Source organism: Myxocyprinus asiaticus, chromosome 40 (assembly GCF_019703515.2).
Source record: "Myxocyprinus asiaticus isolate MX2 ecotype Aquarium Trade chromosome 40, UBuf_Myxa_2, whole genome shotgun sequence".
In the NCBI taxonomy this organism is placed as follows: Eukaryota; Metazoa; Chordata; class Actinopteri; order Cypriniformes; family Catostomidae; genus Myxocyprinus; species Myxocyprinus asiaticus.
Window position 1 is genome coordinate 26,025,514 of NC_059383.1, and position 15,188 is coordinate 26,040,701.

Here is a 15,188-nt window from a genome sequence, read left to right on the forward strand (position 1 = left end):
CCAGAAAGTCATCTAAAAAGCCTGCCAAGTTCTGGAACAATTTTCTTGAACAGATGAAACTAAGATAAATCTATACCAGAATCATGGGAAGAGAAGTGTATGGAGAAGGGAAGGAACGGCTAATGACCCGAAGCACACCACATCTATGAAACATGATTGGTGCAGTGTTATGACATGGGCAGGTATGGCCACCAGTGGAACTGGGTCACTGGGATTTATTGAAGATACAACTGTTGACAGAAGAAGCAGGATGAATTCTTAAGTGTTTAGGGCTATACCGTCTGCTCAGATTCAGCCAAATGCTGCACAACTGAGAGGACGGTGCTTTTTTGATTCACAAAAAAACAACAAAAAAATATATATGAGTCAATTGTTCGGGAATCAGTTTTGTACAGTAGATTCCAAAGAAGTGGCTCATACAAGTATTTTAACACAGAGCTGAGTCCACATCGGCAGAAGAATGCACATTTAAGAACCGTTGACTAAACCAAGAGTCATAAAAAAAATTAAAAAAAAAACATTCGGACCCGTATTTTTAAAAACATGGAACCAGTTCTGAATAAGAGCCAGTTCTAGTCCCAACCCTACAATTACACGTGAGATTATTTAATAAACAACAAGTCTGAACAAAATGCATGTTCATCCATCAATTATAAATAATTGACACAACATTTTATTCCATACTCTTTTACATGTTTTGCACTTTTTTTGGAGAGTACAAGAAATTTTAGAGAAGAGGGGTGAATTCAAACTTGTGCCGCCTGTGTGGGCATCACAGCTCAATGTGTCGGAGCATGTGCACTAACTGCTAGTCCATGACTATTCTACATATTTTACACTCAATACTCTTACTCAGCATGACTGAATAAGACTTTAACTTGATTATTCTATAGTTCCTATAGTTTTTTATTCAATAGTCACAAAAAGATACATTCTAGAAAGTCATTTGGTGTGGTCTGTTTACCTTTGATCGATTGATGCTATTGGTCAGCACTGAAAACCATTCCATTCTCAATGTGTTCTCACAAAAACAAGAACACCCCTATATAGAATGTGAAAGGCTCACATAAAGAGCTTATTCCGAAAAAGACTTTATCAAGGACATGAGCCATATTGAGAACATAGTTGTGCATGTAAATGTCGGTGACGTTACGAACGGTGTGGATGTCTTAGACAGATTTAATATTTGACAGAGAAGCTTTTGAATCCCTGCCTAGGAGCCAGGCTTACATAGAGCTCAAAAAGGGATGAGAGCCAAGATTTAATTCAACATGGCCCCTTTTCTTTCTGACAGGGGTTCCTTGCCTCGCTTCTGGGGTGGGAAGATATCTTACACACATGCTTCACAGCTTTTGTAGAGACACAATTCTCTGGATGGTGTTACAGCTTGATTTTTCCATTTGAAAGAGAGAAGTGCTCTCATTTCTGTGTTAAATGGGATGGCTTGGAAAGATGCAAATGATTTTTCATTACCTGCCAGGTGCAGGGGAGTAGAGTTGCGTCCCTGTGTGTCTCTGCAGTTGATGTTTTCCAAGCTGCACAGTTTTTGGACCCGGGCCAGGCAGCCTTTTTTGGCGGCGTCCAAAAGCGCCGCATCTCCTCTCAGCAAGTCCTGGATATCTGTGTCTCCCTCCTTCACCATGTCCAATGGAGTGTTTCCATCCCGATTTTTCTTGGTGGGGTCTGCTCCATGCTAAAGGGGAGAAAATGACACTGAGCACAGATCCCCAGAGAAGCACTTAAGGCTGACATAGCACAGTATCTAACCCTCACCTGAGACCTTGCTAGGGTATTTTACTGCCATAAAAATGCTATATGCGGTAAATTCACCAACAATGAAATTGAGAATTCTTAGCCAAATGTGTTGAACATACACACATGGTAATGTCTAAGAGATCTGATTTCTACAATTTTGACAAAATGTGATGCGGCACAGTCACAAGGGCTCGGCAGGTTCTGATTTTGACTCTAGAAATCCCAAGATCCATCATGTAATCTACTACTACATTCAGAGGATGAGAATATTAAGATGGGAATATTAGAATGACAATATTTTCACAAAAAATTATTTTATTTGTAGTGAGGATGACACCTTGCTCTGAATTATCCATTGTTGTCTGTTTGTTTAAGCATCCTGCCAAGCAACAAAGGCTCAAGCAATAGAAATAATTTTGGGGTGGTGCTATATGGTTGGAAAACCAACAGAAGATGGATGGAGTGTTTTCATTATTTTTGCTATTCTGTTTAATGACGCTATCACGAAGATGTCAGAGGCAGGACCCAAACGTAGAGTTGAAAATAGGATTTATTTATAAAAAACAAAAACCAACATAAACTCCCACATGGGGGAAAAATAAACAAACAACCCCGAAGGGGAAAAACACAAAGCAAATAATCCAGGTAGGGGTAGGAAAAATGGGGCACAGGACCGACCGGACCGGGCTGGGATGAAACAGGACCAAAACGAGAAAGACTGAACACACAAGACGAACTGGCACTGGACAGCACACACGAGGAGACTAAAATAGGTAGAGAAATCAACAGGTTAACAAGACAGGGCAGGTGTGACTAATAAACTAACAATGGGCAAACAAGGAAGCGGGGTATGACGTAAGAGAGCGAAGCGGCGAAACAAAAACAAAACAAAGCCACGTGCTCTCACAAGACAACGGAAAACCCGAATGGCATGAGCGCACACGCCAAGACAATGAGGCAATATATGCCCATATCAACTGACAAACAAAATGAGAGACTGCATAGCAATGGCAAACAAAGCGATGCCATGCATTCTCACACTAAACGAAACCTGTGCATACATTGCGAGGCAAACACCACGCAATGCACGCAACAGGAGACAAAAACAAGACAGGACACCTGTGCGAGAGTTCGGCCACACACACAAACCCGACACCTTAGATCGAAGTGACCTCAGCACAACATGAAGACAGCTCGCGACCCAGGCGCGCAGCACAGCACAGCGCAACGCAACGTGAGCGCGACGCAAGGCGTACCCGTGTTCGCGAGATACGGACATGAACTATTGACGCGAGTGGATGCTGCCAAGATGGCATAAGTGCGATGCACCCACGTCAATAACAGACAGAACATGGAGCGTGAGTGTCCGGGTCCCAACACCAACCAAAACAGACAGGAAGTCAGGACCCAGACACCATACTCCAGACATGAAACGAGACAGACCAAAGAGCACACGGCAGGGAAAACAACCAAAACCGTGCACCCACACAAAGACAACGAAACACAAGACACGTGGGACGATAGTGCCACGGTGACAGACGCTAGTTGCGCAGGAATTACACCCTTCACCTTTAAGCAAACTCAGTTCACATAATGATCTGTTTTGTACCAATGTTAAATGAAATGTCATTTAATTTAATGGTTAGGGCCCTAATGTTTAAGTTAAAGATTATTCTAGGTTCAATACAAGTTATGCTCAATTAACAGCATTTGTGGCATAATGTTGATAACCACAAAAATTATTATAACATTTCGACTTGTCCAACCTTTTCTTTAAAAAAAGAAAAAACAAATCTGGGTTACAATGAAGTACTTACAACGGAAGTGAATGTGGCCAATCTGTAAATGTTAAAATACTCACTGTTTCAAAAGTATAGCCACAAGATGTAAACAGTGTGAAAAAAAACTCTTACTACTATCCCCGTCTGTGTAAAATTCTACACAAATTTACAACTGTGTTGCCATAACGCGGTAAACCCTAAAATGACCATAAAAACTTTACAGCTCAAATAATACACGCATTTTAACAGACAAATTAATGTAAGTGCTTTTACTGTATACATTTACAAGCTTCAAACTTCTGCCTCCAAAACTACACAAAAATTGGCCCCTTTCACTTCCATCAAAGTGGCTCACTTTAGGAATGAGTAAAAATACATTTTTATGGTAATCAACATTATGCCACAAATGCTGTCGATTAAGCTTAACTTGTATTGAACACAGAATATTTTAGCAATGCATCAAGATAAAGGGTTAAAAAAAAAAATTACTGTAATGGAAAGTTTCCTAACCGAATAATTTCCTAAGCAGCTAAGTGAATTCATTTATAATTAGAAGAAAAAATTAATCAGGGAATTAGTGTCAAAACTGAGCTCTACATGACACCTTCTTAATCATTATACAGATTTAGATTCAGTGTTAGATGCAAATTATTTTCATGCAGTTTCTAATACAAGAACTAAGAAAACTTCAGCACTTCCACAAAGTGAGATGTTTGTTTGAAGAGGTTTGAAGCAGCACTTCTCGTAGACAGGAACATGAATTACAATGAAAGCAGACAGAATTAAAACCTTTACAGAGTGATAAAAAACATTTAACAACTCCAGGCTGTGACAGACGTCTCGAAAAAGTGATATCACCTGAATTAACAAGTATGCTGAGTGACGTGATGCAGTAACATTCAGGTGTGTGTGTGTTCTTGCAACTCTGTGTGTGATGAGCCAGCAGGACTGGCAGGATTTTTTCCTACCAGGTCAACATTTTCACTGGCCCCACCACAAAAAATTACACATTTTATTTTGAGCTAAATATTTTTACGTTTCTGAAAGAAATACATTTATTTCATGAAATGTTATGTTTCCTTTAAAGAGCACCTATTATGGTTTTTCAAATATTACCTTTCATGTAGTGTATTATATAGCTGTTTATGAATGTAAAAATGTCTGCAAAGTTTCTGTTAGCCTCTGCTAACCGGCTAACTCACGTTATTGTCAAACTACATATAAACGTACTACAGAGAAACGTCCTGTTCTCGTCGTGCTTGCGATGGTGGTTCGGTTTGATCTTCCGATGTATCACTATCGGACTCGGGCTCAAATTGTTAAGGTAAAACAGACATTTTTTCAGACGGGACTGAAACTCGGATATGGTATTGGGCGTTTCCTTTCCAACACGTGCTGTAAGCGGTAGACCAATCACAACAGACTGGGACATCTGACCAATCAGAGCAGAGTATGCTCTCTGAAAGGAGGAGTTTAGAATGAATCCTTTAGAACGGATCACTGAACGAGTCGTTTTTGACACTGGGGAAAAAAAGACAATGCTGCAATTTAAACTGAGCAAATTAAAGTGTTTTTGACCTTGGATGCACGTAAATCTATTGTATGAGACCTTTAAAACCAAATTAGGCATGTTTACAAATCATAATAGGTGCACTTAAAAAAAAAAAAAATCTTTTTAAATCATTATTTTTAATTATTAGGTTTCAATTTTGATACAATGTGTAGTTAATGCATTTTGCCTGTGCATGGCAGCATAATGTAACTCCATGGCAGCTCATTTAAAACTTTTTCCTGGAAAAACATGGCACACAGTGATTTATCATTTTCAATCCATTCAAAATAATGTTTTCAAGATTTGCAACCTCATCCATAGCATTGGGACATTAAACTTGCAGAACTGCCTACAACATTTTTTCAAGAAATAACAAAAATCAAATGTTTAAGTTTGCTAAATATACAAACCTCATGTACATGATGAACGAACGTGAAACTTAGTGATAAGACAGTGCTGGCCCAATAGGGCAAGTGACCATTCCATCAACTGGCACGAAACTCTCAAACTGTCCCTGAGAAATCGGACCACCATTATTGTTGACCCCTGACTGGTAAGGGTAGTAGTACCTTCAGTAGCAGTTTGCAGATCTCGTATTTGCCCTTGGCCGCTGCCTCGTGCAGTGGAGTGAACTTCCACAGGTCGGCCACGTTGACCGAAGCTCCGTGCCTGACCAGCAGCTCTGCCACCTCATAATGGCCGTACGAGCAGGCATTATGCAACGGCACCAAACCTCTGACAACAGAAATGCAGAAAGAGATAGAGAACAAGAGATGGACAGAGTGAGATAAAAAGTGACAGGAAGATTACAGTTTATCTCCTACTGCTGGAAACCCATGAGCTGACTGTTAATGAGGACTACCTGACTGAAACAACAGAGGGAGATTTTCTGATAAAGAGCAGATGGGAGTCTCGCTCACCCTTTGTCTTTGGCGTGGACGTCAGCGCCGTGGTGTAACAGGTACTCGACCACGGCCACGCGATTATAGCCAGCGGCAAAGTGGAGTGGCGTGGAGTGCCGGCCCTCTAGGTCTCGACAGTTCACATTCTGAGGGGAGCAGAGCTGCTGTTCAAGACAAACCAAAACCATGAGGGTGCTTGTGGGGTGCAGCCAAAACATCATTACATTGTTGAATAAACAGAGAAACCAAGTAGGGAGACCTAGGGGCAATTGTACAAATTTTTACATATTCCTTCATAACTCAAAGAATACTATAAATCTACCTTCCATCTTTATGCAAAAGAAACATTTATGCTTCAAAAATAACTAACATTAGACAACAGACTTAAAGTGATTAAAACTAGACCATACACTGTATCTAATAAAATACAACAAGTCAAGAGTGGTACAGTCGTCCCCATTTCGAGTGAAAGATAAATGATAAAAAAAAAAAAAAAAAAAAAAGGAAAAATAAATTATATTAATCCACTATATGGATTAGGCAGAGAGAGAACTTTACTGAGCATGTGCTAAGTATCATCACTCCATTTCATTTGTGATTAAATACATTTTGTAAGTGACAACTAGCCCCTGTCTCCCCTAAACCACAGCTAATACAGCGAGTTGACTTCAACGATGAGCATTTAAATACAAGCACTAATTTCATTAATATTTGATTTGCTTTTATAGGGTGCCAGGCCAGAAATATAGCAGGCAGCAGTGGAGATTCTGATTAATTGCCTGACAAAACTCTAATTGGTGCTCTGATCTGAAATTACTTTATGCATAATGAAGCATCCAGATAATGAGGATCTGATCGCATCAAAAGGCATTCATCCCATCCAGACATTTAGATAATCTGTTTCTAAAGGCTCTGGTATATTTTTTCGCGTGCCAGATCGTCTCTAACACGGTCGAGTGCTCAGCCTTTCAAAGTACACTTTTTTATTTATTTATTCAATGTATGCGCACTATAACTGATTTGATACACTTTAAGTACAGTAAGCGATGCGCACAGACAAGGACTGTCCGCATGATGAGAAAATCTGGTCCGCACATGTGGACAGTCCGCTCATACTGTGCTGATGACAGAAATTGTGCTATGCATACTATGCGTGATCTGATCCGGAATGCAAAAAGTAAACTTTGGCCTTAAATCACTCTCTTTTGTGTAACAGGATACTTTGTGTTTGTGTATGTGTGTCCAGGGCATAGAGCTGGCTCAGCATTTTTTTCCGACACTCCCACCGTGTCAAAGGTGAGTTTTCCCTACATCGACTACCTCACTCAAGGTTGCGAATATGAACAAGGGCTGCAAGCTGCACCCTTGAAAAGTTATTTGGCTGTAATGAAGCAGCTACGCCCAGTCGATTTTTTTCATCTAAAACACTACTGTTAAAATTCTAGATCCATAACTGCAAATATATTTTTATCCCCATGAAACCTGGAGCTGTTTTGTGACCTTGGCAATTTCTAAAAGTATCTGAAACACTTTTTTTTTCTCACAAAGTTCCTCACAAAGATAAGGAACAAAGACAGCCCAAATTTCTTTCTGCAATGTTATATCCCCCATAGTTTCAAATAAAAGGCATCTTACCTTCACAGTGTCTAAGTCTCCTGCTTTTGCTGCTTCTAAGAGTCTGTAGTCCACGTCTGAGTTCCTCACTGGAATGTTTTCTAATAGACAAAAAAAAAAAAAAAAATAGTAAATTTCCGCAACTTTAAATGAACATCAAAGGCCAATTAAACAAATGTCAGGATGGTTAGTGAGGTCGACTAGTTTATCTAGATTTTCATTCAAATTTTTAGTTTTAGCTTTAATATTTTGCGCAGCAGTGCTTTAAATGGGATGAATGTAAAGAAGCAACTTCTTGGAAAGGGTTGTAGCATGCTGTCAGCAAAATGAGCTTTACCGTGCTAAAACTGTCCGAAATGGCATCTCTAAAATGTATCGCCTTTAAAGCACTATCCTGTTCCATCTGTTATGCTCCATCCAGCTGAACATAACAAAAAGTGTCTTAATGGAATGACCCATAAGAAATGCTTCTAGTGTCTGATAGACTAGAGGCTAAACCAGCCTAATTATACAGGTCTTCCTTAAGACCAATTAGTCAGCTTATTGTTCAGATAACCCACTCACTATCTAAAAACTGTTAAAAATAAATACAAAACTTAAGATTTTATAACAGAAGCCTCAATTCACACGTAACCCCCACATGCAGTTCATACCGGTCAGTATTTGCTGTACGGCTTCATTGCCCATCTGTGCAGCTGTGAAGCCCTGTAGGGAGACGATGGCGGGATCGGCTCCATAACTCAACAGAAGTCTGCACGTCTGCAAGTGTCCAGCCAGAGCTGCCCTGTGCAATGCCGTCTGACCCAGAGTATCAACAGCATTCATCTATAAACGCACACAGAAAGGGTTGGAAAAATACGAGTAAAATCCCCTTCTCTTCACTGATCAGTGAAGGGCAAAGCTGAAAGCAGCCCACCGAGAAGGATTGAGCTGTAAGTAAACTTGGCCTGTTTTCAAATTAACACAAACATGAATTAATCAGACAAGCCCTTGGGAAACTTCTGCACTTCTTCAAAGACTATCAGCTCTGCACAGGGAAGAAAGAAAGGGACCAAGTACATAATTGTGTATTTTGTGTGGTTGAGTGTATGTGCAGGCCACACGGAATCTGTGGCTGAAAAATTGCAAAGATTTTTGCAGAATTGAAATGCTTGTCATTCATAAAGTTATGCAAATCCCCACCACTTGTGTTTATATTTTATTATATATATAGGCAAATTTAATTATGCTTTCAAACTTTTTTTTATTTACTCTCAGCTCTGTTTAACACATTCTACCATATTTAAATCCATCACACAGACAAAAAAAATGCAAATAAAAAAAACAAAATTTAATCTAAACTTTAGGAATGAATGTTTGCACTGTATTTTAGAGCTCCTTGGTTCACGGTGATGAAGTGAGATCCATTTTTTCCTGACAGTGCAGTCAATGTCCAGTGGTCTTTGCCAATGTAATGATAACGAAAATGTCAGATTCCAGGAGACTTTCTTCTTCAACAACTATAGAGTAGTTGTCAGTGTGGAAAGGGAGTTGTGACTTATTGACTCACAATTCACTACATAGTGAATGGCACATAGTTCACTAAATGGGGAAAGAGTGAGCAAAAATGAGGAAAAACGCCACATCTACACTCTCCAAGCACTTTATTAGGAACACCTGCACACCTACTTTTTCATGCAATTATCTAATCAGCCAATCGTGTGGCAGTAGTGCAATGCATAAAAATCAGGCAGATACAGCTCAGAAGCTTCAGTTAATATTCACATCAACCAGCAGAATGGGGAAAAAATGTGATTGCAGTGATTTTGACCGTAGCGTGATTGTTGGTGCCAGACAGGCTGGTTTTATTGTTTCTGTAACTGCTGATCTCCTGGGATTTTCATGCACAGAAGTGTCTAAAGTCCACTCAGAATGGTACAAAAAAAAAAAAAAAAAAAAACACCCAGTGAGCGGCAGTTCTGCGGAAGGAAACACCTTGTTGATGAGAGATGTCAACGGGGAATGGCCATACAGGTTCAAGCTGACAGAAAGGCTATGGTAACTCAGATAACCACAACTGTAGTGAGCAGAATAAAATCTGAAAATGCACAATATGTGAGGCAAATGGGCTACAACAGCAATACACCATGTTGGGCACTTTATTAGGACCATTGTGTTCCTAATAAAGTGCACGGTGAGTGTATATACACTACTGTGCACTGAGTAGTGAGTATGACACTACATTAACTGTATCTTGAATGATGAAATAACTTGAAATCCAATCATATCAAAACACATTTCCAAAAATCCAATATTAATTTCAAATCTCGAACATGATAAAAAGTTGACTGTATGGGGTTTTTTATTTTCTGCCTAATTCCCAATGCGCTCTAAGTCCTCGTGGTGGCATAGTGACTCACCTCAATCCGGGTGGCGGAGGACGAATCTCAGTCGCCTCCGCGTCTGAGAGCGTCAATCCACGCATCTTATCACGTGGCTTGTTGAGCGCGTTACCACGGAAACAGTGCATGTGGAGGATTCACGCTATTCCACGCGGCATCCACACACAACTCATCATGCACCCCACCGAGAGCGAGAACCACATTATAGTGACCACGAGGAGGTTACCATACGTGACTCTACCCTCCCTAGCAACCAGCCAATTTGGTTGCTTAAGAGACCTGGCTGGAGTCAGTCAGCACACCCTGAATTTGAACTTGCGACTCCAGGGATGGTAGTCAGCGTCTTTACTCACTGAGCTACCCAGGCCCCCTGTATGGGTTTTCTTAAAACTGATTTTCGTTTTAACTTTTTGTGCTGTTCAGACTACAACTAAACAGATTTAAGTCAGATATGTCAGAAAATAATTTTTGCTGCCTTTTTGAAAACCAGTGACCACACAGCTACGTCACATGATGGGCACAGCTACAGTATATAGTACTGAGAATTGATTGTAATGCAAAAAATTTCATTTCCTAAATGAAAGAATAATAAAAAATTTAAAAAAAGTCCAAAGGGTTGGAAAAATACCCAGTCCAAACTGACAGGACATAATGAAACAAATTTCCAAAAATCTGATTGCATGCATTTTTTTTATTTTTTATTTGTATTATTATTATTATTGTTTGACTAAAAACAACTAGATGGATTTGAATCTGATATGAAAAAAAAGAAAAAGAAAAGTGCAAAGCATCAGCTGATTTTCTCATTCACACATCAGCTGATGTGTTTACTTTAGATGGCTTTATTCTTCTTGCTTCCTGGTCCGTTTATTAACACAATGCTACTGCACCATCTGTTAACAATTTTCCCACATGCTTTGTAAACACACTAGTGACAATAGCCTCTTTTATTTGAACCTCCAGCCTGACTAATTATCCACTCCATTAATGTCAATTAAGTCTGATGGCGATCCGGCCACTGAAGTTTGGCCGCGAGCTGGGTCGCAACACCAGTTAAAGATCGGATGCGTTTCCACAGGTTCGTATTGAAACAGATGGACATGGATAATAGAATGATGAAATTGGAGTTTTAGCAGACCATCTCTGATTTATGAATAATGCAGAAGAGCTGGGATCTTTAAAAAAAACCAAGCTGCTCAAGGCAGCATCAGTGAAGAAGACCTCTGGATAATGCAACCGTGCATGAAAGTAGGACACACAAATTTGATGAACAGGGAGGCCCTTTAGATATACTCCCGGCTTGAACAAAGGCGGCAGACGGTGGATGAGATTATTTACAAGCGTATCGGCTACCCTCGTCTTGCTGCTGAAGAATAGCTGATCAGCCCTGATGCTCTCAGCCAAGGTGGTAGCTGAATGCCTGATCAGTTTGTCGATGCTTATCTGATTTGGCTCTCTGAAAGAGCTCCATTGATTTGGAAGTCTTTTACCCCTCTCTGCACTGGAGAGGTAATGACATGACTGATGTAGCTTGTAAATGGCCTCCAGTTTCTCTGACACAGCCCGGCTGTGTGACTGAGGCAGCCAGGCTGTTAACCTATTCAGTTTCATTGAAAATACTGCTTACCCATACCCACTGATACTACCCTCTCAAGGGAGCAAGATTTACCTTGAAAAATTTATAGAGGAAAAATAACAGCTGCTCAAGTGACTCGCCAAGTCCAACACGCAGAAGAGGTTTAAATAACTGTAAGGTTATGCTTTAAATACAAAGCAAAATCTTACAGTTTACTTTAACTATCAAAGCTAAACTTTTTTATGCGAGCCAGTACATCTTGTGCACGGTCGAGCACTCTAGTCTTTCAAAATATACTCTTTTGGCCACGAGCTTGTACAAACATATTTGACACATGCACACTACAACTGCTTTGTGATTCTCTTCAGTACAGTCAACTCCAGGCGCATGCACAGACGATGCGCCCAGACGTATACAGGAATGCGAGGCTCCAAAACTGCGCAGCATGCAGACATTCCTGACAGACGTAGTTGCACATGGAAAACCAAAGTATATTTTGGCCTTTAGTTTGTTTTAAATAACTATAACATTTCTGCTTTCAACGAAATAGCAACTCAAAAGACTCAAAAGATGTGATTTATGTGACAAAGAGTATCTTATACAGTTTGCCCAAAAATGAAACTGTTGTTATCAATTATTCACCTTAAAATGACTTAAATTTCAGTCCTTTCCTCACACAAGGCTATCCTGTGACTTAAGTCATACTTTTCACTTTAAAGGAATAGTTCACCCAAAAATGTAAATTCATTTACATTCATTTGTGTTTTGCCGAACAAATAAAGTAATACACATCTGGGATGGCATGAGGGTGAGTAAATGATGACAGAATAAACATTTTGGATGAACTATCCCTTTAATGGTACTTTTATGGTGCTTTTGCATCCTTTTTGAAGCTTGAAAGCTCCAGTTCCCATTAATTGGAATTGCATGTAAAATAGTGGCCAGTTCGTTCTTCAAATTTTCTCGTTGTGTTCCACATAAAGTCATACGGATTTGGAACAGCATGAGGGTGTGTAAATGATAACAGTATTTACATTCTCGGGTGAACTATTCCTTTAATGTGAAAGGGGTGATGATGTTTGGTCGTTAATTACGAAGATGTTAGCAATGCCCTCTATACTGATGATGAGCTCAATCTCATCCAATTATCTTAACCACTGATAAGCAGGCATATTACTCTAAGAAAAAATTGAAATGAATACACTTTTGCTGCGTTAGCAATGTTCCATGTAAATTTTTCTCCTGTTGCAGCTTGAACGTGATGACTCAACAGCACACAGAGTTAAATGTGACAGAAATGCTGCTCCACTGAACTGATCTTTCCCAGCTTGAAACATTTTATATATTTCCCCACTTTGTTACTTAAGGTTACTTGCATCGAAAATGTATTTGACATGACAGGGTTCCATTCTCTTTGACCCGTAGAATGAAACATGCCATTTTGATACTGTACCTTTAAGGGTGAAGTGTGTTCCGACATGAGGGTAAGTAAATTATGACAGAATTTTCGTTTTTAGTGAATTATTGCTTTTAGAGAATATTTTGAGCTTTGAGAGGAGGACTGCAGTGTGTCAGATGTGTGATCTGTGTGTGAGGATGCGTGATGCGTGATGTTTTGCATCTCTGAAGGGAACTAGAGGAAACATGCAGGGAGTATGACGTGTGCTGATGCAGAAACAGATGTTTACCTTCGCCCCGTGTTTCTGCAACACCTCCGTGATGTCGTTGTGTGCCCGCTCTGCCGCCACATGGAGAGGTGTCATGAAGCTGCATAGGGAGAGAACAGATAATAAAGTGAGACAGCAAGGGGCACAGGAAGATCACGAGAAAGACCTTCGCATGAATCTCCAGGGGACAAATGTTTGCAACTTCAACATGTAACGGGCACATTCACTCACTCTTTGTTCTTTTCATTGACATTGGCTCCTTTCCGTAGCAACAGTTCAGTGACATGTTTTCTTTTCGGATGAGGCGAGGCAACCGCACAGTGCTGAAATATAAGATACAGGTCAATGTAACAGAATTCATTAAAGCCTTTTGAAAAATTAGTTTCCAATATTTTCCATTAATTTTCCAGTTGTACGTGATTACTGAATAAGGATTTTTAAAATAATTTTAGAGATTGCACTCACTACTCATTTCTGGCCAATAAAATATTTTAGATATAGAGTATAACTAGAAACATTATATTCACTAGAGAAATTAAATGAATAATTTCCATTATTTTTCCAGCCTGGAAATCACTATTTTAAGATATTCCACATTTTTGAAGTGTTCCATGGCCATGGGAAGCCTGTAAAAGGAATAGTTCACACACAAATTAAAATTCTGTCATCATCTAAGAAAGTTAATCCAGTTTAAAAAAAAAACAGTCTGAACAACTCATGAACATACCAAGGAGAGCTTAGTGGATATCAAGATTTTCAGTGAATAACAACATGAATTTTGGTTCATTTCTTACCTAAGGCTATCGTATGACTTCAGAAGACTTAAAATATAGCACACAAGTCATATATACCACTTTTATGGTGCTTTTGCATCCTTTTTAAAACTTGAAAACTATAGTCCCCATTCACTGTACTTGAATGTAAACGAGCGACAGGAACATTCTTCAAAATTTCTCCTTTTGAAAGTCATACAGGCTTGGTATGAAACAAGGTTGAGTATAGGGCTGCAGCTAACAATTATTTTGATAATCGATTAATCTTCGATTATTTCTTTCATTAATCTGAATTTCTGCCCAGTTGAAAAATACATAATTATGTTACATACATACAGTATGCTTATACACAGTCAATGATTACATATATTAAGTATTTTAAATTTATACTGTTAGTTTTAAAATAGTATTTATCACTGATAACATGTTTCTAAACTAGTCTTTTCAAAAATATGTGAATGTTTATCCAGTAAAATAATGTTTACCATGGTACAAACTGGTGAAATCAGACATTACATTTGGCATTATCAGGAGGACTATCAAATACCAGGACCCTTAGTATTATTATACATTATATTCAGTATTATATACAGTTTAATATAGTACAATCATCTGTAAATGCAGTGCAAATTCACTCTCGCACTGAAAATAGCATCGTTGCTCATTGTATTACATGCGCTTGCATGATGAAGAGAAATCATCTAAAACACTTCAAAAACCAGCACACCTTGACCTCTGAGACATCAGAGTGATATCCATGAAAGTTGCACAATTGATTACATTGAAACTGAAATCGAGGTACTCTACGATGTTGCACAAGTTTAATACAAATTATTGCGGTCCCTTTCTCCATTGCGATCCGTTTGATTGATGCGGATGCGAGCGCTTGCTTGCTCAGTGAAGTTTAACAGAGACTCTCGTGGTTTAAAAAACAAAACAAATGTTTTGCGAAATATGCGGAAATACGCACCTGATTTGATTATTACTATTGTTATATATCATTACGATCTTCTTTGAAGTGTTCAAAGAACACTGCATGCTCTCTTGCGCTGGTCAACTTGGGTCGGGTTTTTTCCGCTCAACTAGTCTCCGTTTTTCAAACGAGTTTGATCATGCAACGCATTTTTCACTGGGCTGTAAAGTGACATAGCTGATGGAGCTTCTCCGTGCTCACTGCAAATATCCAA

General features: G+C 39.2%; 1 protein-coding gene across 5 annotated transcripts in view; it reads right to left on the bottom strand.

Moving 5' to 3' along the window:
• LOC127431296 (poly [ADP-ribose] polymerase tankyrase-1) overlaps positions 1-15,188 on the bottom strand; it is a 158,373-nt gene that overhangs the window by 29,054 nt on the left and 114,131 nt on the right. For 4 of the 5 annotated variants that reach the window (XM_051681681.1, XM_051681679.1, XM_051681680.1 and 1 more), the window contains 7 exons: positions 13,460-13,551; positions 13,250-13,328; positions 8,258-8,429; positions 7,626-7,705; positions 6,009-6,154; positions 5,658-5,823; positions 1,474-1,693 (listed from right to left, as the gene is read on the bottom strand). In XM_051681681.1, coding sequence (XP_051537641.1) covers positions 1,474-1,693; positions 5,658-5,823; positions 6,009-6,154; positions 7,626-7,705; positions 8,258-8,429; positions 13,250-13,328; positions 13,460-13,551 — 955 coding nt within the window. The remainder of the gene's footprint in view (positions 1-1,473; positions 1,694-5,657; positions 5,824-6,008; positions 6,155-7,625; positions 7,706-8,257; positions 8,430-13,249; positions 13,329-13,459; positions 13,552-15,188) is intronic. The other variant, XM_051681678.1, reaches the window with a different exon arrangement.